General features: G+C 40.5%; 1 protein-coding gene across 5 annotated transcripts in view; it reads right to left on the bottom strand.

Moving 5' to 3' along the window:
* Positions 1-10,347: 10,347 nt before the first annotated feature.
* The window catches only part of adgrl1a (adhesion G protein-coupled receptor L1a), a 134,206-nt gene continuing 118,113 nt past the window's right edge, over positions 10,348-26,440 (bottom strand). For 2 of the 5 annotated variants that reach the window (XM_033970994.2, XM_055223443.1), the window contains exons 17-25: positions 25,275-25,495; positions 24,887-24,953; positions 24,255-24,346; positions 23,424-23,592; positions 21,823-21,978; positions 17,890-17,986; positions 13,673-13,795; positions 12,389-12,406; positions 10,348-12,268 (exon numbers count right to left, since the gene is read on the bottom strand). In XM_033970994.2, coding sequence (XP_033826885.1) covers positions 11,400-12,268; positions 12,389-12,406; positions 13,673-13,795; positions 17,890-17,986; positions 21,823-21,978; positions 23,424-23,592; positions 24,255-24,346; positions 24,887-24,953; positions 25,275-25,495 — 1,812 coding nt within the window. In that variant the 3' untranslated portion in view covers positions 10,348-11,399. Of the gene's footprint in view, positions 12,269-12,357; positions 12,407-13,672; positions 13,796-17,889; positions 17,987-21,822; positions 21,979-23,423; positions 23,593-24,254; positions 24,347-24,886; positions 24,954-25,274; positions 25,496-26,440 lie in introns of all 5 variants that reach the window. The other 3 variants (XM_033970995.2, XM_055223445.1, XM_055223444.1) reach the window with 3 other exon arrangements.

Here is a 26,440-nt window from a genome sequence, read left to right as displayed (position 1 = left end):
GCACGTGCGTCGAGGGGCGGGGCCTCTGGACCGTGCGTAAACACACTCCTCCAGTGTTTCTCACAGGTTTTTCCTTCATTTCAGCCGTTATGGCTGTGGTCAGTATTGTCTGTGTCCTCCTATAGGCTGTGCACACAGACACAATTTAACTGATAAATGTACAAGTCCTGTCAAGTTTAGGCTGTTTCTTGGGTCTGGAAAAGAGGAACCGCTGGAATAAAAACACACATGTTATAAGGTCATTTAGTTTGAGCGTATTATTAACCTGATATTAACTATTATTTATTTGCAGTACAGTAGGCCAGACTGTGATGTGACCAGTGTGGAATGTAACATAGTACAAGTAATAAAGTACTGTACTTAAGTGCAACTTTTAGGTATCTGTATTTTACTTAGTTAGGGTTATTTTTTATCAGTACTTTCTAGTCCACTGCTTTTGAACTGGACTGAAAGTAAAAATAATTTGATGAGGCTATAGTTTGAGAGCTGCTGAAAAGGCTGAGGGCTTTATTCACAGTCGTAGTTTTGAGCAAACAAATAAAAAGAGCTGGGAAAAAAGTGACTGATTCAATTGTTTTCGCTGAACAAAATTCAGAACAAATCTTTATCATAATCAATAGATTTTAGTGTTTTATTAGACCTCTAGATCGGCATGAAATTACCATTTTTAAACAGGTACTTTAACACTTTTACTTAAATAGATTTTTTCATGTGATACATTTACTTTTACTTGAGTATTTTTTGCTCCTGCATCTGTACATTTACTAAAGTAACAAAATCAAGTACTTCTTCCCCCACGGTATGTTCAGTATTTCCCTAAGACATTTTAAATAACATTATTGCTGCTTTGTGTGTCTAAATACAGTTTAAATGCACACCTCAGTGTCTAGTTTGGTGAGGCATATCTTACTCTTAGTTCCATTCATTCATCCATCTTCACTCATTTACTGCAGTACAGGTTCCTCTTCAGTGAGAGCCTTAGGCATAAGGTCCATAATTATTGACCCAAGATGAAGTCATTCTTCCAACATATTTGAACTTCTTTGACCCAGAACCTTAACATGGACACTGGCTGTCTACAGTAATTGTCAGAAGGTCATCCGCACAATGAAATCCTATTGTCCACCTAGTGTCACGTGTGCAATAAAAGTAGCCTGCAACATGGGAAAACTGCAGTTATGCTGTAATTAGCTGCTAATGCAACGCTCTGATGCCCCTCATATGAGCCAATTAGTCTCCTGTACGACTTCACTGTGACTGTGGCATTGTGGGAAATGAAGTGACGGCTCACACAGGAGTTGGCGTGGAGCTAAATGTGTCTAATGTCCAGGAGGACATTTTGGTGTTTATTCCCTCAGTGATCTCCCGCTCATTGGCCTTCTTATGGTGACTCCACAGTACATAAACACAGCAGCGTAACACTTACTACTCAGGATGAAGTTGTTATTAAAAGATTACATCAGGGATCACACTCGCAGTATGATTAATTAACCTTGACTGATGCTTTGGAGAAACAGGACAACACATACACTTACTGTAGATGGGTTTCTCGAGAGTTGGCCTTCTAATACAGACTCTGGTCACTGTAGTGAGACAAAGCCCCCTGTTGGCTAGATTAGCATGAGCCTGCTCATCCCTCTGGTGTGGATAGCTCAGACTAATGCCTGGGCCAAACACTGACACTGTTGCAGCCTGCTGGGTTGGCTTTGTATTGGTCAGTTTGGTTGGCTGAGGGCAAACTACAGATTGTGGAGAACAAGCAAAGAAAGGATGTGAATATATGCAAATTACTATTAGTTTAAAGGGTCTATACTATGCTATTCTCTGATCTTTGTTATAATGTTGTTTCCTCATCAAAAACAGACCTGGAGTTTTGTTTTGTTTCATTTACACATGTCACACAAACCCTGCGTATTTAGGCTTCTTGAGTTCTTCTCTCTTCAATCCCACCTTGTGATGTCCTGTTGCGATATATGAAATGCTCCACTGTGTTTTTGAACTCCACACACCTTCGCTACAATCATTTGGATAATTTCAACCCTGGAATTACGAAACTCTACTGAACAAAGGTGTTAACTTGAAAACTACTGCTTCATGACATCACAAGGTGGAACACTGCACTTTGAGGTTTGGAGATGTAGACAGACTACACTAAATACTAAAAGATTACTCAGACATGTGTGAATGAAACAAAACACAACTCCAGGTCTGTTTTTGAGGAGGTAACAAGACTCATAACAATCATAAGAATCCATTTTGTGTAATATGTGTTAAGATGATTATGTACTAAAAAGCACATCTTTCAGGATAGATCCTCAAAATGATTCAAAGTTCTGAAAGTTTTCTTTATTGATGCTATAGGCCAGTGCTTCCCATTCTTTTTTGGCTTGTGTACTCCCAAAGCGCTGTCTCACACTCCCTATATTGCATAATGGAGGCTTTTTTCCGCTTCTTTTTTACTACCAATCACAACTATTCTACTTACTTGTTTTCATTATATTTATGTCAAAAATTATATTACAGAAACATTATTAAGCATGTAGAATATATTACTAACAACATTGTAGATTGTAATTTCCATCTTTCTTTTAAATCTAAAATCATTCCAAAGTACAAGTGTTCATGTACCCCCAGGGATCCCCGTACCCCTGGTTGGAAAACACTGCTATAGGCTACAAGAAAAAAGACACAAAAATCACCAGTGCAGTACATTTGTGGTAGCCATTTTGTGCCTTCAAAGAATTGCTGATGGTATTTTCCAATTATTGCAACATTTCAGAGTCAATGAGAGCTTCAGTAGAATGAAGTTTTCACTTAAGATTGACAGCTACAGGGGTCAGCCAATATATGGTACATGCCACTGTACTCTTTGTGTCGGTCCCAAGTCCAGAGAAATAATGAAGATTTTAGTAAAAACTTTTCTGATCAATTTGTGAATTTGTTCAGGTTATGTTGATAGGATAGGCTCTTGCTTTGATTATGAGCAGTTAGCAGTTAGCAGTTAGCAGTTAGCAGTTAGCGGTAGTTTCCAGTCAAACCCCAGGTTCCCAGAAGCCCCAATATATATCCACATATGTTTTTGGTTCAAAGGGGGGCTGACTCAGGACCTAGCCCTCTGTTCAGTCCCCTGCCTCCCACCACAGGCCCCCCATGAATAAAACATAACTGCCCAACTGCTTACGGAAATCTTTTCATTTCCATTTTGAATTATGAGGTGCATACACTGATGTGCATCTACTATGGTAATCACTGTTATTACACATGTATTAATTTAGCACTCACACAGGATAACACCCCAAGCAACTATCATTTACTTATTATTCACCATTTACATTTTCTATAGATTTTATTAATATTAATATGTGCAGATACTAAGTCAACTGTGATATCAAGTCATGCAAACTCTAACAGATAAGATAACAAAAGAGGACCTTTATTTGTCCCACAGTGTGGCATTTCCACATTGCAACACACAGTTTAAGAGCAGTAGGAGAATAGAAATAGGCACTCAAAAATCAAGATAAATACATATTGAAAATATACTTACATTTAACACTCAAGATACATTCCCACTTGGTCCCGGCAGTTTGAAAAATAGATTTCAAATTAATAAATAAAACTTAAACTCCCCACAGTTTTGAATTATAGCATGGCATTACACAGACATTGTTATGAACAGGAGCAGCTCAACAAAATACACCCTTTACAAAAATTTAATCTGAAATATCCTGTTCTTTAATAAATCAAATTTGTTAACAATCGCCAGTTTCTTTATTCTAAAAAAATGCTGTTTGATTTACTCTGGGTAGATCAAAATGCTAATAAACTGTGTTATGTAATGTATAAACTGTTCTGATTGGCAAATGGCTTCAGTATGGCATACCCAGAACCACATTTGAACATTGAGTGCTAGCTCTTTTTTCCTTTATTATTTAGTACTTTGATCAATCAATTATCAACCTTGTGATAAAATGCTAACGCAGTTCTTCCCCATCCATCTTCTTACTCTCTCTCTTGAGATCTCACCATAGACTCACCTCAATGATTTTGTGACATTTCTGAAATTGACGCTGCTGCAGCTCGGTTCCCCATGGAGCCCATGACCTCTGACCTGCAGCAGCTCTGGGTTCACACAATACCCCCAGTCTCATGCTGATATGATGTAGTCCACACAAATAACTGGTTAAAACAGTCCCGAGTGAGTACCGGGTCAAGTGTGTGCGGACAGACTGAGACCTCTGCTGGGTAAATGATAGACTGCCATGGTTGGGTGAGCTTCGGAGATGACGGAGGGGTCAAAGGTTACAGAAACCACCTGCAAAACACTCCGACATGTCAGACAGTTTGGGCTGTCTCTGTCTTCCCAATGGAGGTCACTCCATGGGTACTCAAATTTTAGTGCAATTAACTAAAACCCACTGATTTTAATATCCAGAAAACATTTTTTATGAGCTTTTAAACGTGTCATAATGGTTTCCCATGGATTCATTCAATGGATTCATGCATGTTTGAGCTGTCTTGGAATTATTTAGAAAAGACAAAAAATAGGTTATGTAAGGTTAAAAAATGTAATAAAAAAAGAATAAATTATATATAAATACATGTCACACGACACACATCAGCTAATAGAAAATCCACTGCATGCTAAGCTAAAATCCCTCTAGAGGTGGGGACTGTCACTTTTGCAGTTTTCAACAGGAAGTCAATGGTCCTATTTCAAAATGGTATTGCAGCTGACAATTAACACAGTTAAAAAAAAAAAAAAAACTTATGTAGGCCTATGTTATGTACCACTAAACAAGCATAACACATCTTAAAGTCATTTTAGCATATCCTGAAGCATTGATTTCTCTGGGCTGATCACCTTGTGTTGTTTAGCTGTTTGTACCATCCATAGACTGTATATATGAATGGACATAGCTAACCTGCTAGCGAGGGTGTGCCAAAAAGGAAGTGAACATGGCTCCATTGACTCTGGCTCTAATTCACTTTACAGTGGAAAACCGTGGCCCCTCTCTCTGTAACTGCTGCAGCAAACCTCGTCATTTTGGTCTTAAAATGTTTGTATTAACCAGCTCTACATGATCCTGTTGTGCTTATTTCACAATTTTGTCAGTAAACCAAGATATGAACCTTAATAACAGACAAATCAGGTCCATTCTTCTCCCACTAGCATTAGCAACAGTTTTGATTGACAGTGTTGCTAGCGGGTGTGGGAAGAGGTGTTCCTTTCAACAGCCTCACTCCGGATTGGCTCTTTGGTTGCTATGATACTTTCAGTCGGAATTGCTAATATGCAACTTGGCTCCAAATTCGCCCCTGTAACTGCTCTAGCCTCGATGAGCTTCATTTAACTGGAGCCAAACGCTGCAGGTGACTCCCTTAGTCCACTTCTTGACGCAGTCTATGGCATCTAGTGTAGCCAGGAGATATGGGGTCAATGGTAGAGTTGCTAAGGCTGATATTCATTCACTTTCTGCTTCTTCTCCTCTGTAAAGTCTGATGACAATTTTTTTTTTTTCATACAGTTGCAAGACAGGGTCACAAATACAAACTGCAGCCACAAGAGGTCAGTAAACACACATGGTAAATGTTCATGAATTCTACCATCAGACAGACAACATTTTCTCTTTTAACGATAAAAACAATCTGTCCAACCATCTAAACATGCAGCATGGCTTCCTCACAATCAGATCCGAGCATGTTTGCTAACAGAGGCAGGGCGAGAGTGGGCGAGTTCACTGCTGTAAATTGGTACCTACTGCGTTATTGTAATTAAAGGTTTTGGAGGGGTCTGAATACTGCTGGAACTCCCACCCAGCTACTCTACAAATCGGTAGCGTGGGCCCTGGACATTTCTAACGTATAATCACGATCATCATTTAACACTGCAATACTGTACACTGATGTTTATTGAGATATTAATCCAGGGATAAACAAAGCCTTTGACAAAACAAATTAACACTAACAACACCGCACTAATGGAGTCCACTGAGATTGATATTAAAATTTGTACGAGAAAAAAATAATAGTGACGTGTAATATTTCCCCTCTTGTGGGTTGTTGCTTCCCCAGGGCAGGTCCCGAAAGAACACTATCAGCACATTATGTCAAATGCAGTAGATGGAATAGGAGCAGGCTTAATGGTGATGGCTGTGAAGAGGAGAATGATGATTATGATGAGGGCTCTCTGGTGGGACCATTAACACTTGCAGACCCAAGTGAACTGTTTTATCTTTGAGGAAATAGACTTGTCCTTGGCTGACTGCTCGTAAGCAAGGCACCAGCGGATCACAAACTGACAGAGTTTATTTGCAGGTCTAAAAGTTCAACAAATGAAAGGCAACATATTTTTGTGCAAGCTTCTAGAAAGAATTTTGAAAGGTTAGGGAAAAAAGTGTGGTGCTAAAACATCTGTGACCATATAACTATTACAAATGTTACAAGTCTCAAACTAATAGCTTTACTTTATATACGCTGCCCCATGTGGCTAGCTACATCTCTCAATATGGATGTATGGTACACGTCTATTACCTCAACACTATGTTATATTGGACAGTACCTATTGCATATTACTTCATTTGTTTTACCCAATTGTGCACAGAGTTTGTAGCATGTCTCCAGCGAATATACCCTAAAGTGCAGTAATGTTAAACCTGCATGTACATTTTCAGATGGACGGGTCCAACGCCTGCTTGTCTCCATGACGACGTAACTGCTTTTCTTGAAACGTTCCACTGTACAACATTAAAATGATTCATCTTATTTATGCAGTCACAAGTCTCAAATATACTTGGAAAAAAATTGATTGGAGTGTGCATACCTTTCCACAGATCTGACCTGTAACTTGGGCTGGCATCATTAGCATGTCTCAGTATAGATACATTTAATGCCCTACTGTGGAACATTCCAAGCAAAGCATTCGATTTTATTCTACCCTGCTCACTTTTTCCTCTAAATGCTCCAAATCACGCTTTCTTTTTGGTAGGATGTCCGGTTGGTTAAGGGGGAATCATGTTCATTTCAATGGAGAATTCGGGAAAAATTTCACCTCAAAAGTATGATATAAAGTAGACTGATTTGTGTAAACTGTTTAAACCAACAAGTCAACACTGCAGGGATTCTCTGGGAGGCTTTAAAACGGCTCTGTAGTCCGTATAAAACTTATTTGCTGTCAAGATTGGCAGCCCCATGCAAAATAATATAACCGGAATAACAATGGCAGCGCCCACGGCAACTTCCAGAATAAGGTGAGGTGTGACATCTTTGTATAGAGACAAGCAGATGACGGGCTGTCCAAAAAAAGTTGCATAGTGCAGCTTTAACCCCTAGTTTGACATTCTTTAAAAAAATAAGCAGTCCAGTCCATTCTCATAAATCCTGCTTTTTTTTGTTTAGTCCTTCGTTCTTATTGGCTTCTGTAGTGGAGGCTAAAATGTGTCCTTTACGCTGTTCAGAAGTGGGACACTCTGAGCCAAATGTCACATACAAGTGGCCGCATTCACTTTCCCCTCACGTTCTGTCCAAATACTATCACACTTCTTCACCCGGCCCAGGTTTTTACGGATGAGACTGCGAACGAAACAATGCCATGAATAAATCAAAATACATAAACATTCATAACACACATAAAAAGGATAAATAAACCATAACTAATATCTATAAATACAACCCAGAAGTGTTTTAAAGGTCAGGTAGATGTGCTGAGGGGAAATTACTCCAGCCATTGGATTTCATTTTGACGTGTAATTTTTCAAATGGCTTACATCAGGTGGCATATTGGAAATGTGTTTGTCTCAATCATTCAAAGTCTCTTGTCATTTTCACGGTCTGTGCTTCGTGTCTGTCCCGGGGCAGTCTGGTCCCTCTACCCTCCTCACAAAAACCTGGACACCGCATAGATTTGGAAGGGCAGTGGTTCTCAAAGTTTTCACACCAAAGTTTTCACACCAAGTACTCATCCATTCCATCCATTTTCTTTTGCTTATCCGGGGCCGGGCTGACTCCCAGACTTCCCTCACCCCAGACACTCCTCCGTTGTACCACCGGAGGAGCTGGAACACACCAAGTACCGTGATAATATCTGGCTTTCCGAGTACCATCATATCTAAACCCGGACTACATCAGGCCTAAATATTGTCTAAGATGACACTGAACCAGAGCTAAAATAAGATTAAACCAGGGATGCAGTCATTCTAAATAATTCATAACTCCAAAGGAAGACAAAAATATTAAGAGATGTATCTATAAATTAAACAAATACTCAAACCTCAGAGGGCTGCACGTATACCACAGTTTTAGAAACACTATTATTGTAAAAAACAGACTTTGGAATTCAGTGTGCCCTTTGAGGATCTATATCAAGAGCAGACATAGGCAGAGGTGGAAAGAAACTGGATAATGAAGATTCATATTGGTGGAGCTAAATCTTCCATTGTAAATAAATACACAGATAAATGGTTGTTTGCTCATGTATATCCTATTGCTTCAGCCCCAACTGACCTCTGTTAAGGGTATGCATCTTGCCATCCCTAATAGCACACTATACTTTTACTCAACATCAATTTTTGACACTGTGAATAAGAAAAAAATATTGACCTTAGTGGTTAAGTGGAAATAGAAAAAGAAGTATATATGAAAAAATACAGATGTGATGTTATTTTTTTTCTTTTTCACTCTTACCATGTTCCCTAACAGCGCAGTAAACTGAATACTAATTAAGAAAATTAAATTACAATCCTGTTACATTATAATTTGGACTCATGTTGAAATTAGATTTGCATAACCCCAAACTGTTAGCAGTGTGGTAAAACTTCATAAGGTATCCATGTTGTAAAAAGTGCATTTGTGCGTGTGCTACAAATACTACAAGCCAAAACCTAATTACCCACAATGCCTTTCTGCACCTCTGAGGCACAGTCTGACATTTGGCTACGTCGCTCCCACTGTTCAAACACCTCCCACCTCCAGCTCCCCAGACGCTTCCGGCTAATCATCTCTGGAAAGTTCAAAGGTCAAACACAAAAAACATGTCAAGTATTATATGACACTGAACTGGACAAAGTGGTTATCAGGATCTATATGTTTGAATTAACTCCAGATTTATGTTAGACTTCATTTTATGGGGATATGGATGCACTACATGACACTGGGTTTATCGACTTAGCAAATTTGATGAGGCCAACAATATGGAGAAATTATGTAATAAAAGATGGGAGTTTTCCTGATAAATTAATGATGCACTTTTCTGGCCACAGGCTTGTTTCCATGGAGATGACATTCCACAGTCTGGCATTAAACTAATCCATCTTGCATTTTTTTTTTTCAATTACAAATGTTTATGTTGTTAAGAAAGTTCCTTGAGAAGTGTGTATTCTTACTGTGAAAAGGGTGCCTCCACAGCTAAGTGACTGATGGTGTCACCTCCTTGTCTCTACTGAGATAGATAGAAGTTTAATGCCATACTGTGAAACATTCCGGTGGAAGCAATAAGTGCACCTTTAACCAGACAATATAAATGGATATACACTGTCTGGTCAAAAAACAGGTCGCCACCAAAAAATAAAAGGTCACACACTCAAATTCGCTGTGGCATTGTTTCGATTTCGCTTCTGCAATGTCACAAGATTTATTTCCGTCCAGTGTTGTATTAATTTCTCACCAAGATGTTGCATTGATGATGGTAGAGTCTGACCCCTGCACAAAGCCTTCTCCAGCACATCCCAAAGATTCTCAGTGGGGTTAAGGTCTGGACTCTGTGGTGGACAATCCATGTGTGAAAATGATGTCTCATGCTCCTGAACCACTCTTTCACAATTTGAGCCTGATGAATCCTGGCATTGTCATGTTGGAATATGCCCGTGCCATCAGGGAAGAAAAAATCCATTGATGGAATAACCTGGTCATTCAGTATATTCAGGTGTCAGCTGACCTCATTCTTTGAGCACAGACTGTTGCTGAACCTAGACCTGATCAACTGCGGCAACTCCAAACTATTTGCTTAGTTACATCCAGGTGGTGACTTTCTTTTTGGCCAAGATCAACCCACAAAACATTTTTTGTAAACCATCAGTCAGCTACAGTCTAAATTAAATACATAAATAATAAAAAAGTTTACTTTACGTTGTTTCTTTCCTCTTTTTCTTTGTAATCTCCCAGTTTCTAACCTGTCCACGCAGTTGGAGCTCTAAAAGCATGCTTTAGTGACCCAGCACAACTGCAGCTCTCCAGCAGAAATGTGCTTTATGGAAACTCACTCAATGTCAGGGTGTCAGGCGCAAGGGACCAGGAAAGAGACAGTAAAGTACTTCAGTCACAAACTCCAAAACATTTTATTTTTCAGTCTTCGGTTTGTTGCAAATACAAGAATTCATTTCTCAAGTTATGCTGCTTTTGTTGCTTTTGATCCTCTGGTGTGTCTATTTACATGGTAGGAATAAAGTAGATTCTCGTGTGGCTCCTATGTACACGTTATACTGTACCAATAACCAGTGCATCTGTGGCATTTCAGAATTTGGTTTGTCACAACCACACACAGAAACAAGTCCACTTCCAACTGGCTAGGCTGAACACAAAAGTCCTGAGGGTCCGGGAGCATCACACGCTCTCAGCCCCCCATAGTCAACAAATGGAATACTCTCTTAAAAAAAACAATAGCAATGCAGTCATTTTTAAATGCCTAAAGCAAAGACCAGAGCAGAGCGGAGAGGACAGGCCAGTCTTATGGAGGGTCGTCTTCAACCTCCTCACATTAGAGTCCATGTTTACCTCCCCTTTTTACATAGTCCCGCCTTCATTATCCATTCACAGCAAAAACATCAAGGCAACTGCACTGAAATGTCCCTCCCTGTACTTAGACCAGAGCCTGTGTCTGATCTTTATAATGAGCACTTCTGATGAGTGGCTGTGTGCACATTTGAGACAGTTCTACTTTCTGTTCTGGCTCAATACAAGATATTTTTGGCAACAATAAAGAGATTTTTGAGTGACATGATTTTGTAGGTTACAATTGTGTACTACATGGCCTCTCTCCACAGCTGACTACTCCTGTCAGATGAACTATGGACAGTAAGAAAAGGAAAGGAGAAAATACAAAATGATAATTTCATCTCTGGAGGCAGGTTTGAAGATAAATTACATAAAAATCTTAACAAATACATATCTGAAGGTAAAAGGGGTAACAGGTACATTCAGATTGCTGGACTTGGCCTTAGGGAACCACAAGAAAGTGGGGCATACAGGAGAGCGGACACCTCTCCAACAGGACGGGGGTCAAAAACGCCCCCTAAAGGTCACCTTTAGGTAAATGAGAGTCAAAGATAAAAGGCATCCAAACATCAGAGAGGCGAGGCAGGAGGCGGGCCCATCGCAGTAGTCCCCAGCTTCCTGTTTGGCCGCAGTCACAGGCTCGTGACCAGCTGCATCTGTCCGTCTCCCTCACTGTGGGGGGGCTCTAGAGTAGGGGGTCCTTCCCCGCTCGGCCTCCGGGGGGCCGCCTGATAGAAGGTCTGCATTGGGGCCCCGCGAGAGCCTAGCGCGGGCCGTCCCGAGCTGTAGTAGAGCTCCTCAGGGGGCTGTGCAGAGCGTGGCACCACCTCCAGAGGCTCAGGGCTGCTGTCGGGGTAGGGCGAGTCTCGCAGGTTAGTGATGCTGGTGTACAGGGAGTCACGAGCAGGGGAGTCTGCCCCCCTGCTGCCCCCCTGCCCCGCCCCACTCTGTCCACTGTTCCCACTGTGCCCCAGGCTCTCAGTGAGGTCGGCCGTGTAGCTCTCAGACTCCTCTGCGTCGCTCTGGTACAGCACAGACTGGGCCTGCTGCAGTAAAAGAGGTTCCTCTAGAGCCTTGTACAGAAGCTCCACGTCCTGCGGGGTGCGCTGGTGCCCCTCTCTGAGGAAGTCCTCATCTTCATCCAGGTTCAGAGACTGTTCCACTGGACCCCGGCCCAGCCCAGCGTGAGGGCGATTCATGTTAGCACATATCCTGTCCCCCTGCTCCCCCCCTCCTCCTCCTCTTAGATTGTTGTGCACTAGTTCGGAGATGATCATCTTTTCTAATGCCGCAGCATCGGTCAGGTTTCTCCTGGCCCCTCCCCCCAGAGTCTCCGCCCCGCGAGGGTTCAGCAAAGGCGGGCTGTTCCTGTCCGCACTTAGGAAGTCACAGCTGCCCCCCGCCCCAGGCCCTGTGCGCAGGGAGTAGCTGTTGTTGAAGTTACCATTGAGAGGCAGGGTCTCCATCCCACAGGGGTCGCGACCTTTGGACAGCGTGCTCTCTGGACCCAAACACACACAACACATAGACTCATTATTCCACAGTGGGACAGGAGAATATTACATTTTAAATATAAGATGAGGCGCTTACAGCAGAGTGAACTGTGGTGAGCTACACTTACTTGGGTCGCGAAAGGTTCCTGTGCATCAAAGGGAAAGTCATGCAAAACAATTAGAAAGTACAAGCTTAGTAAGGGTCTTAAGTACATAGTGAGAGCACATGAACATAATGCAGTCAGTTCACAATGTTTCAGGAGATTAACACCATCAAAAACCCGTCACACTCTCACCCCCACAGACATCCACCTGCTGTGGCCCACAGCTCTGTCCTGTTTTAGGGAATTGACAGAAAACTTTGTCAAATAACTTTTAGATTTATTTACTGCTGTCAGAGAAATATATCAATGAATAAATGATTGATTCACAGACGCCGTCACAGCAGTGTTTATGCTATCACTTCACCAAACCATATCTCTGTTGAATTACCCTGCACAGAGCAGAGCAGGAGTTCTCTCCCCCAGACAGTGAGGATCATGTCTATTGTTAAAATTTAATGCAGAGTTTGACTTTAATCAACGTTCTTCTTCTGGAGTGCAGTGGGTAATTAGACATTGTAATGAAGCGCGCCCCACACTTCCTCTCCCACTCAGTTCTAAAAACGTCCTGGCTGCCGTGCCTGTGGCTATCAGGGCTGACGTATTGTGCAGAGAGCCTCTAAAATATTAAATACAAATGCAGCCTTAATTCTCCTCCTCATACTTCGTGGCTGCACACTGCTGCTATTTTCATGTGTCATTGCATGTTACACTGTGCCACACAGGCAGATGTTATGATGTAGGCCCTGTCTCTCAAGAGTTACACTGTGGGCTACAACACAACTAAGCCGTTTTTCCGTTTTATCCTATTGTTTAATGACACAACAGGCTCACAGCAAAATTGTAATGAAATGCAAGAAACCTAATTTTCTACAGGGCAACCAAACACAGAAATATTGTTATTTTATTAAACCATGGTCAGCCATTTTAAATAGAGAAGTAATATGTGTTTTGGCTGGAGCACACTCCAGGTTTCACAGAGGCACTGTCATTAAATCGACTTCACTTTCACAAAGAGGAAGAAGAAAAGTGTGGCGTTTCCTGGCAGGCGCAGCTGTAGCTAAAGTTCCAATCAATTTGTGCCTGTTTTTACCGAGACTCCGGCTCTGGGCAGATGGCGGCTGATTCTGGCAGTGCTTGGCTCTGTTGTGTTTGGTCTAGTGCATTCGCCTGACAGCTACATCATTTCACAAAAGACACCGGTACACTATGCGCACAGGGGACCACAGCTGTGTGAATGTACGCCGTGTCTCCCTCTGACACACATAGATACATATAGACACACATGAGAGAGAGCTATGCAGCGCTAACCGGTGGAGTTGAAGACGCCAGGGGAGGGAGGGGTGAAGCTCTCCGCCAGCAGCGTGTTGTATGGGGATGTACCGGAGCGCGTCTGCAGCACGGGGTTCGTCAGGAGGTGGTTGCCCATAGTCGCTGTGGAAAAGAAAAACAAACCATAAGTGTGAATCAAATATATGCAAATACAGCCTGTGCTCTCAATAGGTGTAGCAAATTCACAGAGTCAATAATAACATCCGCTATCATAAAAATATTTACTGTTTATTCATTCTGGGGTTATTTTTTATTATGTCGCGCCTTTATAGAGTAATGCATTTCACAGTGTAGCCCTGAATGTTTACGCCTGCTGATTGTAACCTTTGAGTAACAAATAAAATGGCAGCCGACAGGTAATGTTTAAAAGCATTGCCATTCATTTTGATTCTCTCCTTTCCCTTTACTCACAACAATGTAGCCAGATGGGGGGCAAAAACTGTAATGCATGCCATTATGTAGTCTTGGGGTGCAGCCATTGAAACACAGTTAATTTCACAGTGGAAATGTGAATGCCAACAACACAAGACAAATATAATTCAAAGAAATGGCACAGTGTTGTGTAATGTCCATGTATGTCGGCAGCCGGAGGCAACTGGAACAGAAATGGCATGAAATTAAAAATAGGACAGCATGACGGAGAGTATTCAGAGGCAACCTTCAGGTCTAGTGTGCGCCGTTCATCACAAAGACATCAGCAAATCTAACAAAAAGCAGAAAAATGCGCTGGCACCCCAATATTTATTTGTCATTTCCACTCGCGGCCCGTCTTTTCTGGCACAATCGTACATCTTCTGGCTCGCTCAACTGTGTCTTCAATTAGCTGTGTTCTCAAGCCAGATTTTTAATTTATCCACAACAGAGATCGCGCAGGGATTTGCAGCGTGTTTTATACCTAATAGGAGTATGTGTACATGAGGCTCTGCAGGGGTTGCATGTAGCTCTGGTTTGATCTAACACAGTGGGGGGGGGGGGGGGGGGGGGGGGGGGGAGCTGGATAAAATACCATGAAAGCATCAGAACAAGGGCCGTGACTAAATGCATAAAATATGAAGCTTTTATGCAAATGTGTGCGAGTCCTTCAAAGTCAGTGCATTGTGTTCAGTTCTATGGCTAGACTCATGTGAAAGCTTAATGAAACTAATGGGAAGAGGTACTCAGAACGTATATGTAAATGTAAATAGTGAAAAATACTTTTTATGTGAACAACAGGATTCTAAATTTAGATCTAACAGCAGGAAAAAGTCAACGATAATAATAATACTGACCACAAACTTCAAAATTTACATCTAAATTTAAGTTGAAGATCAACAGCTGCTACTACTACAACTACTACTACTACTACTGCTGCTGCTGCTGCTGTTACTACGACTACTACACTACCACTTATCAACAGCTGGAAAAATAATACTGATATAATACTAATACTGACAACAAAATCCTAAATTAAGATCTAAATTTTAGTTAAAGATTAAGTTAGTTTTAGTTACTATTACTACTACTGCTACTGCTACTACTACTACTACTACTATACACTACCACTTGTTAACAGCAGCAAATAGTCAGCAATACTAAATAATACTGACAACAAAGTGGCTTCTGAAAAGAAAACATATTTTCCGACTGTATAATAAAAAAGTAGGTTGCCATTTATCCATGACCAGAAAGTAGAGTTAAATCAAAACTTGTTGTACAAAATTATACTACCCGAGCAGCTTGTAGTAGCTTAACGGAACAAAATGTCTGCTTTGAACACTAGGTATGTCTTTAGCATATTTCACTATGTATTATCGTAAAATTTTCGTAACTTTTTGACAGAAAATAAGTCCCACAGGGAGAATTGTGTGGAGTTGTTTGCACGACTCATCTTATCAAACATATTACTATTGCAGGAAGAAACTGCAGTTCAAACAGGAGTCAAATGGAAAAATCTAAGTACAATGTGGTAATGATAAAACTGGACTTGAGTGGGGCTTCTTTAAAAAATTGTACGATTTAGAGTTGAAATTGCGGCTTCTTTAACAACTAATCCACGATGTTGAACCCCTCACTCTCTAACCCTCTCTAACACACAAACTTCTCTCAGTGAAGAAGATGCTCCATGCTGCATTTGTTTGACAGCACAACACTCCTGGTTGTGTGTCTGCTGATTGCTGTATCGTGACGACCCCCCTCCACCCGCACCACCCCAAACTACACTCCTCGACTCTCTCATCCATTCTTATCCCAACACATACAACTCCTCTTCCTCACCCATCTTCATCGCCCCCTGCCTCGCTCCTGTCACTCTCCTCAATTAGAATAATTACCCCCTATTCGCTCGCACGCTAATCAGTTCATTAAAAACAAAATGGATGAAATTAGCATACAGAGTGACGGCTGATTTAGCGACTTGCCTGTGTGTCATCATCAACGGCGGAGCTAACCCTTTTCTCAACCTGCCGCTGTTTTTCACCGCCGAGCCCTGATTGTCTATCTATCCAGAGGTGATCGCCGTGTTCAGAAGTGGTATTTTCGCCCGTCTCCAGCTCCCAAATACCAGTGTAGCGGGCTGAGCGGGGGTCAGAGGTCGCTGGTGCCTCATTACTGTACATGGATGAGATTGGTGCAAAAGGGGGTTGAGTTGCCACAGGGCTGCGCAGTGCAATCTCAAGTCCGTGTAGTGGATAGATTGAATGTTTGAAATCAATTTAGGGTAATTATATTATCAATTGCGGTGTTAATCTAATGTGCTTTATGTCTACGCAACTGGAGACAAATGCAGCTTGAAATGTGGAGAATTAATAATTATTTTCTGTCATATTGCAAATTAAAACGGGAGCTTCATAGTCTGTGTTGTGCAGTGGAATTCTTGTGTAAATATTGTGCGGGTTCAGTTTTAATTCTAGCATTCGTTACACTGGTTTAAGAGGGACGTGTCTGTGAGGGAAGAGACTGCTGAGACTGACGTGGACGTAAAAACGAGCTGATCCACAGGCAACTTCCACGATTATCATTAAAGTCGTACGGCCAAACTCAACAACACATAAGTACACAACTGTTTTCATAGCACACAGAGTGTAGAGTTGACACGCACCAACACTGAACATTTAACTTTAGCTTTTAACGGCAAATGGATTGTTTTTATAATTGTGTGTATAGTGAGTGTGTCGCGTGTATAGTGAGTGTCGCGTGTATAGTGAGTGTGTCGCGTGTATAGTGAGTGTGTCGTGTGTATAGTGAGTGTGTCGCGTGTATAGTGAGTGTGTCGCGTGTATAGTGAGTGTGTTGTGTGTATAGTGAGTGTGTTATGTGTACAGTGAGTGTGTTGTGTGTATGGTGAGTGTGTTGCGTGTATAGTGAGTGTCTTGTATGTATAGTGAGTGTGTTATGTGTATAGTGAGTGTCTTGTGTGTATAGAGAGTGTCTTGTATGTATAGTGAGTGTGTTATGTGTATAGTGAGTGTCTTGTGTGTATAGAGAGTGTGTTATGTGTACAGTGAGTGTGTTATGTGCATAGTGAGTGTGTTGTGTGTATAGTGAGTGTCTTGTGTGTATAGTGAGTGTGTTATGTGTACAGTGAGTGTGTTGTGTGTATAGTGAGTGTCTTGTGTGTATAGTGAGTGTGTTATGTGTACAGTGAGTGTCTTGTGTGTATAGTGAGTGTCTTGTATGTATAGTGAGTGTGTTATGTGTTACATTTGCTTTTGTGTGATTGTTGCTGTTTTCTGTCCTATTTGACATTAACCTGCCGAGGGACAGAAGATAGAAATTAGCCACGTTGGCAATAATCTTTACATATTTAAATTTGTAAAAGTTCATTAATATATGCTATTCCTTTACAAAAAAATAAAATAAGAAATAAGACATTTTGCATGAATCTACTTTATATAGTGTTTTAGGGGAATGACTCTTTTCTAGTTCTCCATTTAAAGTAATGTGACTCCTGTGACAGTGCGGGTTAGACGCAGTCAGAAGTTAAAATAGGTGGGGCAGAATAAGGTTAATATGACACTACAAAGAGCTAGTTATGATGTATAAATAATAAGTTGACATTATAAAAGTAAGTTGACATAAAGTTCTATATAAGAAACAGCAAACGGAATCTTTTCATTAACGCTGCTGTATGCTCTGGCTGAGTATGTGAGTCCTTGGGAATAGTGGGGTGGAGAATTCACTCAAGCAGAAGCAGGAGCACTGACAGAACAAGGGCTCACCGCGGTTGAGCGTCGGGGTGCTGTTGATGTCCCCCGCCATGAACGAAGACTCCGACTGCTTCCGGACCGTGTCGTTCCACATCCGACGAATCCGGCTCTGGAAGAATGAGCAGACAGAAACAGAGAGAGAGAGATAAGGAGAGAGAGGGGAGTGAAAGAAAGAGAAAGGAATAGAGAGAGAGACAAGAGACAAGACAAGTTATCCACATACAGTAGGAAGTTGGCCGCTAGACTTTGTAACTCAGTGGGGCTGCTGTAATCAGAACTGCGGGGGTCGCTCTAATCCGCTAAGAACAATGGCAAACATGGCAGAGAGCAGCAGCAGAGGAGGAGAGGCAAAATGTCGAGGAGGCGCGATGTTGTGTCACCTTATCAAGAGGAGCCTAATAATCGGGAGATGTCTGACACGATTGGAACGGCAGATACATTTGTAGTGGGGTCGAGGCTTATTACGGGAAGCCTTTGTTTGTTTGTGAGAATAAGCAGGGTGTATGTGGGGCGCAGCATGTTGTACAGTAATTCCACATTTGGTGCCAGTATCTATCTATAACCCAGCAACTTCAATGGTATTTTTGCTAATGACTCATCTCGTTGAATGAACACAGCTGACAGTTAATACCACATGAAAGCAAATCACAAGAGTATAGACCAGATTTGGACAAATAAATAATTTCGGAAATTTACAGGAAAAAACACAGGAATTGGTTATTTCAGAAGGAGATGAAGCATTACATTTGCGTCACACAGGGAGCAATCAGTCATTGATATTATTTGTGATACTTGAAAAAAAAATCTGTGTAGCATATATCAGCAGGATATTTCTTTGTTTTTTATACGCCTATTCATTTTGTCCAAGCTTGGAAATAAGTTAAGATAGCATCAGGAGATTTTTCATTTCATTGTACTGAGGCAACTCCATTTCCTGTGAAGAAATTATTTTGACACACAAGCAGATTTGGTTTTGTTCGGTCGAAGAAAAAGGAATAAACAACCTTATACCTCAGTGGGGATGAGAGTGGCCAAGAAAAAGGCGACATATATGCCCAAACCAGTCTTTTATAATACAGTAGAAATCTATTGTTTTTAGACCTGTCACACATAACATTTTTAAGTGTCATTTAAAAAAGTGAGTGAAATTTTGGGGTGAGGACAAAATAAGGTTTGAAATGTCTTGATTGGGTCAGAGTATCCCAAAATTGAAGCTATTAAACATGTTTCTTTCGTACCCTCACTGGTATAATTTAAGGTGCAAAAAGTCTAACTCTAGCTTCCGGGGAGTGTCACCTGCTTGGCTCCATGGAGATATTATTGCTTTGCCTAGAATGTTCCACAGTATGGCATTAAGCACATCTCCGTAGAGACAAGCGCGCAATGCCACCAAGCCAAGTTATTGATCAGATCTATTTAGAGATGACCCTGCTCACAGTGACAATGCATGCTTTACAAGATATTTTTGAGCAATAAAAATATGTGTAATTGAATAAATGCAAAATAGATGCTTAAATGTTTAAAGGCAAGACTAGACAAGGCGAGTTTATTTGTATATGAGAATTTGTTCACAAAGTAACTGAAAGTGCCTTACAGAAGACATTAAAACCACAATACAAACAAATCAAAAACATAAATTATCATTAAAAAACATTAAAAGAGAAGAGTGCAGTCATATGCACAGCTAAACAGAACTTGAACCTGGATTTAAACATTGTCAAAGTAGAGGCCTGTCTCACATCTTCAGGACAACTGTTCCAGGTATTAGGTGCATAAAACTGAAAGGCTGATTCTCCAGCTCTGACTTTGGGCACCAGCAGGAGGCTGGTCCATTAAGTCCTCAGAGTGTGAGATGGTTCATGTTGCACTAACATGTCAGAGATGTTCTTTGGTGCTGGTCCATGGAGAGACTTGTTCACAAGCAGAGCTGCTTTAAAGTTTATTCTCTGAGCCACAGGAGCCAGAGACCTGAGCGCAGGACACATGTGTGAAGTACTTCCTGGTTCTAGTCAGGACCCAAGCAGCAGTGATCTGGATGTACTGCAGCTGTGTTAACGCTTGTTTGGAGAGGCCAGTGAGCAGGACATTACAGTTGACTAACCTAGTGGAGACAAATCCATGGATAAGTCTCTCTAAGTCTGGTTTTGACAGTACACCTTTGATTTTTGACATGTTTTGGATGGTAAAAAGCTGCAGATGTTATTGATTTAATGTGGCTGTTAAAGTTCAAGTCTGAGTCCATTACTACACCTTCTAGCTTGATCTGAAGGTTTTAGAGAGAGAGACTGGAGGTGACTGCTGACACTTTCTCTATGTTTCTGTTGGACAAAGATGATGACTTCGGTCTTGTCTGAGTTTAGCTGGAGAAAGTTGTTTTGCATCCACACACTGATCTTTTGGATGCAGTGGCAGAGTGAATCCACTGGTCCATATTCACCTGCTGCAGTGAGACACAGATCTGAGTGTCATCTGCAGAGTTGTGGCAGGAAACATTATTGCTGTGTATTAACTGGCCTAACGGCAGCATGTAGAGATTGAACAACAGGGGTCCCGGGATTAACCCCTGGGGCACACCACAGGTCAGGGACATTTTATCTGAGGCACATTTTCCAGTTTCAACAAAGTACTCCCTGTTTTCTACATAGGACTTGAACCAGTTTTGTGCCATACTAAAGATGCCCACCCAGCCCTGTAGTCTCTGTAAGAGGATCCTATGATTGACAGTGTTAAAGGCAGCACTCAAATCTAACAGGATCAAGACTTTGCCTGCATCATTGTTCAGGCAGATGACATTTGCCACCCTGATAAGAGCAGTCACAGTGCTGTGGTGGGGTCTAAAACCTGACTGGAAAAGATCAAAGGAGCTGTTCATTTGGAGTAAGTTAATAAACTGTGGTAAACAACTTTTTCAAGGATTTTGCCCAGAAACGGCAGATTTTAGATGAGTTGGCAACTGCTCAGTACTGTGGCATCAAGACTGCTCTTCTAAAGGAGAGCCTTAATAACCACAGTTTTCAAAGCTTGGGAATGTTCCAGATTGAAGTGACATGTTAACTATGCGAGTGAGTGGTGATAGCAAACTGTTGAGCACAGATGTTAGAAATCTAGTGGGTAACACATCAAGGCAGCATGTAGATTAACTCAGACTGGTGACGATCTCTGGGACAGTTTTGTCAGTTACAGTTGCAAAGTGAGTCAGCTCTAAGTGTCTAGGTGGGTGCTGGGTTGTTATACTGCAAACTCATTGCACTTACAGTAGATGTGGAAATTAGTTCTAACGGCAGCGGAGGCGGAGGGTTTGTTAATGTTTAATGTTGCAAACAGGGCACGAGAGTTGTTACTGCAACTTCCAATATGTTCTAAAAATACTTATCCCTTGTTCAAATGTGCATCTGTTCTCTGTAAATCTCATAATGAACCTGGAGCTTTGACTTGCTCTATTCCCACTCAGCCCTCGGGCACTCCCTTTTCTGTGCCCTGACCGAATCATCATTCCTCCATGGCGCTTTCTGCTTATGGTGTCCAGAACATTCAAAACACTCGAAGTCAGAGTTCAACAAATCATCAACATTAGAACATGAGGCATTTTCAGTGTATCGTTTCCTTTAACAGTGCACCTGTGTTATCATTTATGTGTCTCCTTTGAACAGCCACTGGTTTGAGGATAACAGACAGGTCAAAAAAGACACAGAAATGATCAGACAGAGCACACTGACATTTGAAATATTTACTCCTTTTGTTTAATGCCATACTGTGAAACTTTCCAGGCAAAGCAATAGAATCTCCAAGGATATAAGCAGATAGTGGACTAGTCACCAAAAAAGTTGCATAGTGTATAGTTTTGAGATACATTTCTGCTGTTGTTATGTTACTGAAATATAATGTCCTTTAAGATTGAGCCTGGAGTTCTATATAGGGCTGCAGACAAGTTGGGAGCGTGTTTACCTGTCGATGTGCAGCGGCATGGCGGGCCTGGCTGCCGCTGTAGTAGCGGTTGTTGGTGCGGAGGCCGGAGTTCTTGAGCGAGCCATGGGAGCTGCTGGTAGATGTGCGACTGCAGCAGTACGAGTGACGCAGACACTTACTGTACTCCTTATGGACCTGGAGAAAACAGCGCCACACTCGTAAACACAAACACTTTCAAAAGGAGGAGGAAAGGCTCTTAACACATAGCTACAGCAAAGTGTACTTAATGCAATAGGAACTATATGAATAAGACATGCATATAGGCACGCTGCATAGTTACCTCCATGTACTTTGGCCAGTATTGTATTTTAGTGTGTTGTTTTAAAGAAAGTTTATTATAAGTAGGGATGATCCAATGTGGATGTTTTTTCAGTTTTTTTCTGTTGTGGTTCAATTAAATTTATATTCCATTTTCTCAGATTTTTATAATGTAAATTATGAAAATAATTTTTTTTTCACTAGAAATAGAAAATAAAATGGTAGAAAAAATATTATCTCCTTTACTGATGCCAATAAAACATGCCATAATATAACCAGGATTAGCACCAATATATTGCCCACCCATAATAAGAACAACATACTGTTCACTACCAAACCAGGAGTGTCCAAACCTTTTCATCGAGAGCCACATATTGTAACATATTCAAGTGGTCAATAATCATCATTCATGGATACATTGTACATAGTTTTGACAGAGCCACTGTACCTTTAATAAGGCTTGAAACATACATTTTAGGTCTATATCATAATGCAATGTGATATCATTGAGGTTGTAATGTTAAAATTATTTAAATTTGCTGTAAAAATACTGAGATGAATTGGGCCATTTCAGCAAAAGGCCCGAGGGACAAAAAAATTGGTCTGAGAGCTACATTTTGCCTCTGGGCCATAGTTTCCTGACAAACTTTTTCCATAGTTTATCATAGGACAACATTTATAATATTTTGTATAGTTCTAAAAACAACAATATGCCAAACCTGACAAATCAGTAGCACATCTTACTTATGCCAGATGTCTAAGTAAAGTGGAGAAAATGTCTAGTGTCTAGTGTAGGAGTCGGCAATCTTTACCCCTGAAGAGACATTTGGACCCGGCTTCCACAGAAAAAAAAAAAACACACTGGGAGCCGCAAATACTTTTTGACATCTAAAATGAAGATAACACTGTATATATTGTTTTTTTGTTTTTTTTTTTGCACAGAGTGTCTGCAAATCAGGGCTGTATCTTTACACAGTCGTCGTCTGTGAGGTGTGAGCGGTGTTTGTTTTTAACATAGTTCCACGAGTGTGACCCTTATTTTGAGCAATAAATAAAAAATATAAAAAAATATAATTTTATTTTAATATTTCAAGATCACAATAATCTTCCAATTTAAACTACAATTTAAAAAAGATATATATATATATATATATATATATATATATATATATATATATATATATATATATATATATATATATATATATATATATATATATATATATATATATATATATATATATATATATATATATATATATATAAAGGCATGCATGCATAAAACAAGGTGTAAACAGTTCACAGTGAACCAAAGACAGTACCTTCTTCTGCAGAGCACAGTGGAAGATGAAGATGAACATGCCCTGGAAGGCGTTGAAGGTGGTGAAGAGGTAGGCCATGATCACTGTGTTCTCATTAATGAAGAGGAGCCCAAACGCCCAGGTCAACCCCAGGAGGAAGAGCAGGGTGATGGCCCCGAGTGCCCAGGATCTGACGAGAAAGTACCTGTTAATTTTATTGCAGTGACACCTGATAACCTGATGACAAACAACGTTGCTATGCTATTTTCTTACAAATGGGGAAAACATTAATTGATAAGCTGCATGTTGTACTATTACGCTTTCATTGGTTAGCAAACCCACTTGTCAATTTTGAACTAATGGCGGCTAACACACAAACTGGCACAGAGGAGCAACCGAGAACAACGTGAACAGGAAAAGATTGGTTACACTATCAGAGAAACCAGTCAAGTTCAGCTCAAATGTATGTTGATTTATTCATGTTTGGTGGTGTAGCATTATATTTGTATGTATTTTTTTTTACAGTTTAATTGATCTTGGTTGATATATTATTTATTGTTTATCTACAAAACTCAATTTGTTTGGAAAAGAAAGATAGAACATGCTGGAAACAGATAATTGCTGCATTACAACTCTTGATAGGTCTTGCCACTGGGGAACATCCCAGAATACATTTCTATAATAGATCTGCATTCACTGTATCTCGAGATAGGAATATAAATATTAATTGTTGAACCAAAATCTTGAGTGAAAGATTATTCTGCATAATTTATCATATGTATAGCAGCATATATACATAATAAACAGACATTATAAATACTTAATCAGAGTGGGTTAATAAATGGGGCTTACTTAATGTTATCCAGACGACTAGAGTCAGGTTTAAGGGCTGAGGAGTTACGAATCATCTTATGTAATGTCACCATGAGGAACATTAGGTTGAGCTGAGAAGACAGAAAAACACACTCAATAATTTAAATGTATGTAGGTATGCATTAGACTGTATACAACCATATTCATAGAAATATACCTCATCATATACATATATAAATATACCTATATAGATAACTGATGCTCCAAATACATAATGTAAAGGATCTCACTGAATTGTTAATAAGGAGCTAGTTTAGGAATGCAATTGTAATGTATTGTGTATTTTTCATTGTGTGTGCACCTGCCGGGGACTGCAGATAGTAGCTAAATCTGGTACAGTGTAATGTGGTTGTGTGCTTTATAAGATTGATTTTTGAAAGAAGAATTTGTACATGGTCCCTGAACTCAACTAAGAATATGATTGAGTTTATAAGGTAGGAACAATACTGCTAGTGATAATTTTAGTATGTTTTTTTCTGATTTGTTAAACCTTTGAATGACTATTCTTACTGTTCCACACTGTCTACTCCATGATATTGCACTGGTGACAAAGATTTCTCTCGGACTGTGATATAAAAATAAGAAGGAGAGAGAAAGAGAGAGGCTAATACCATAATAACAAATGAAACGGGCCCAATGAAGCTCCAGATGAAGTAGTTATCCACTCGGAGCCAGCATCTGCAGAGGCACAGAGGAGAGGAAGACAGTTTTACACACATGCACTCTTATACACACACACACACCCCCACCCACACACACACACACACACACACCCACACACACCACAGTGCTCACACCACTTCCCTGTCTCTGCGGATTATCTCATGAAAGCTAATCATAGGGCTTTGGCTAAGTGTGTTCAGAAAAAGGCGTTCCACAGGGGAACGTGCTAGGGCCGTTCACACACACTTCTGCATATTACATCTCCGACCGCGGGAATAGCATAATCCTGCTCCTCTCAATCTGCAAAGGTGCAAAAAGGCCTGGATTCACACGTACGCTTTCTTGGTCCCATAGCTCCGGTAGTCTATCGCAGCTGAGATGCCCACCACCAGTGCGGGGAAGCAGTACCCGCACAGATAGTAGTACTTTTTGCGGGAATATTCGCTCTCAAAGACCTCGACAAGCATGAGGTAGAGCTGCACTCCTTCCAGACACATCCAGCAGAAGGCGGCCAAGAAGAAGAAATGAAGCAGGCCAGCAAAGATGGGACAGGCGATCTGAAGGGAGGAGAGAAGAGAGGGAGGAAAATAGAAAAAAAGAAGAAAAAAAGGGTTCAAGTTGAAGTATTTCATTCATTTTGTTTGTTTAAATATTTCTGTTCAATATTTTATTAATTAAATAAAAAATAAAGTAATAACTGCACATGGTGATTTCTGTAAAAAAGAAAAAAAAAATCCTCCTCCACCTTTTATGTTTCATTACTGCCCCCCATCGTTTGTCACAGGAAGATTATGTTAATGTCTGAAATCATTCACTACTAACAGACATAAATATACTCAACAGTCATAATAACTATGTATGTTTGTATTGATGTACATGTATTGTTCCAGTAGGGGAAAAAAAATAAAAAATTGCCCATCCTTAAACCAGGCGAGGTGCAGTACCTAGGAAACTATCTCCAGATCTTGAGGATTACCTAGAAAGAAAATTGGCCTACTGCTATTATTTGCACCAAATTCTAAATCGTATGAAATAATGCAATTAACATCACATGCCTAGCCCTGGATTACAGTGACATTAATTAAATTAGCACATGTATTATATCTGGCCTAACAGTTACCCACACGTTACTAACACAAAGAGAACACTAACTTGTCAGCTTTTCTGCTGGATTAAGCTTGATGCAAGGTAGTGGAAAATTGGACATATCAATATTTCATTAAAATAAAAGAACTGCCGACTTGTGTGCATATTTTCTGAGAATTCATGTATTATTTCACAGCAGTTTTTATTACAATACGGTGAAATGAAACTCCATCTGTCACCAACTATTTCCTATTTCACTCTGGTCTCTCATAGGGGACATTTTAAAAAAAGGAGAATTTGTAGAGTGTCACGTAGCAGTGAAATAGTATATCCAGGGCAGCAGTTTATGTTCCAGTGAAGACTGTGATTGTGTGAAAATGCTACAGATATTTTTGCACCTCCAATCACACCATTTT

Source organism: Periophthalmus magnuspinnatus, chromosome 8, assembly GCF_009829125.3.
Source record: "Periophthalmus magnuspinnatus isolate fPerMag1 chromosome 8, fPerMag1.2.pri, whole genome shotgun sequence".
Lineage (NCBI taxonomy): Eukaryota > Metazoa > Chordata > Actinopteri > Gobiiformes > Gobiidae > Periophthalmus > Periophthalmus magnuspinnatus.
Note: the sequence above shows the minus strand (reverse complement) of the source record. Positions and strands in the feature narration are given on the sequence as shown.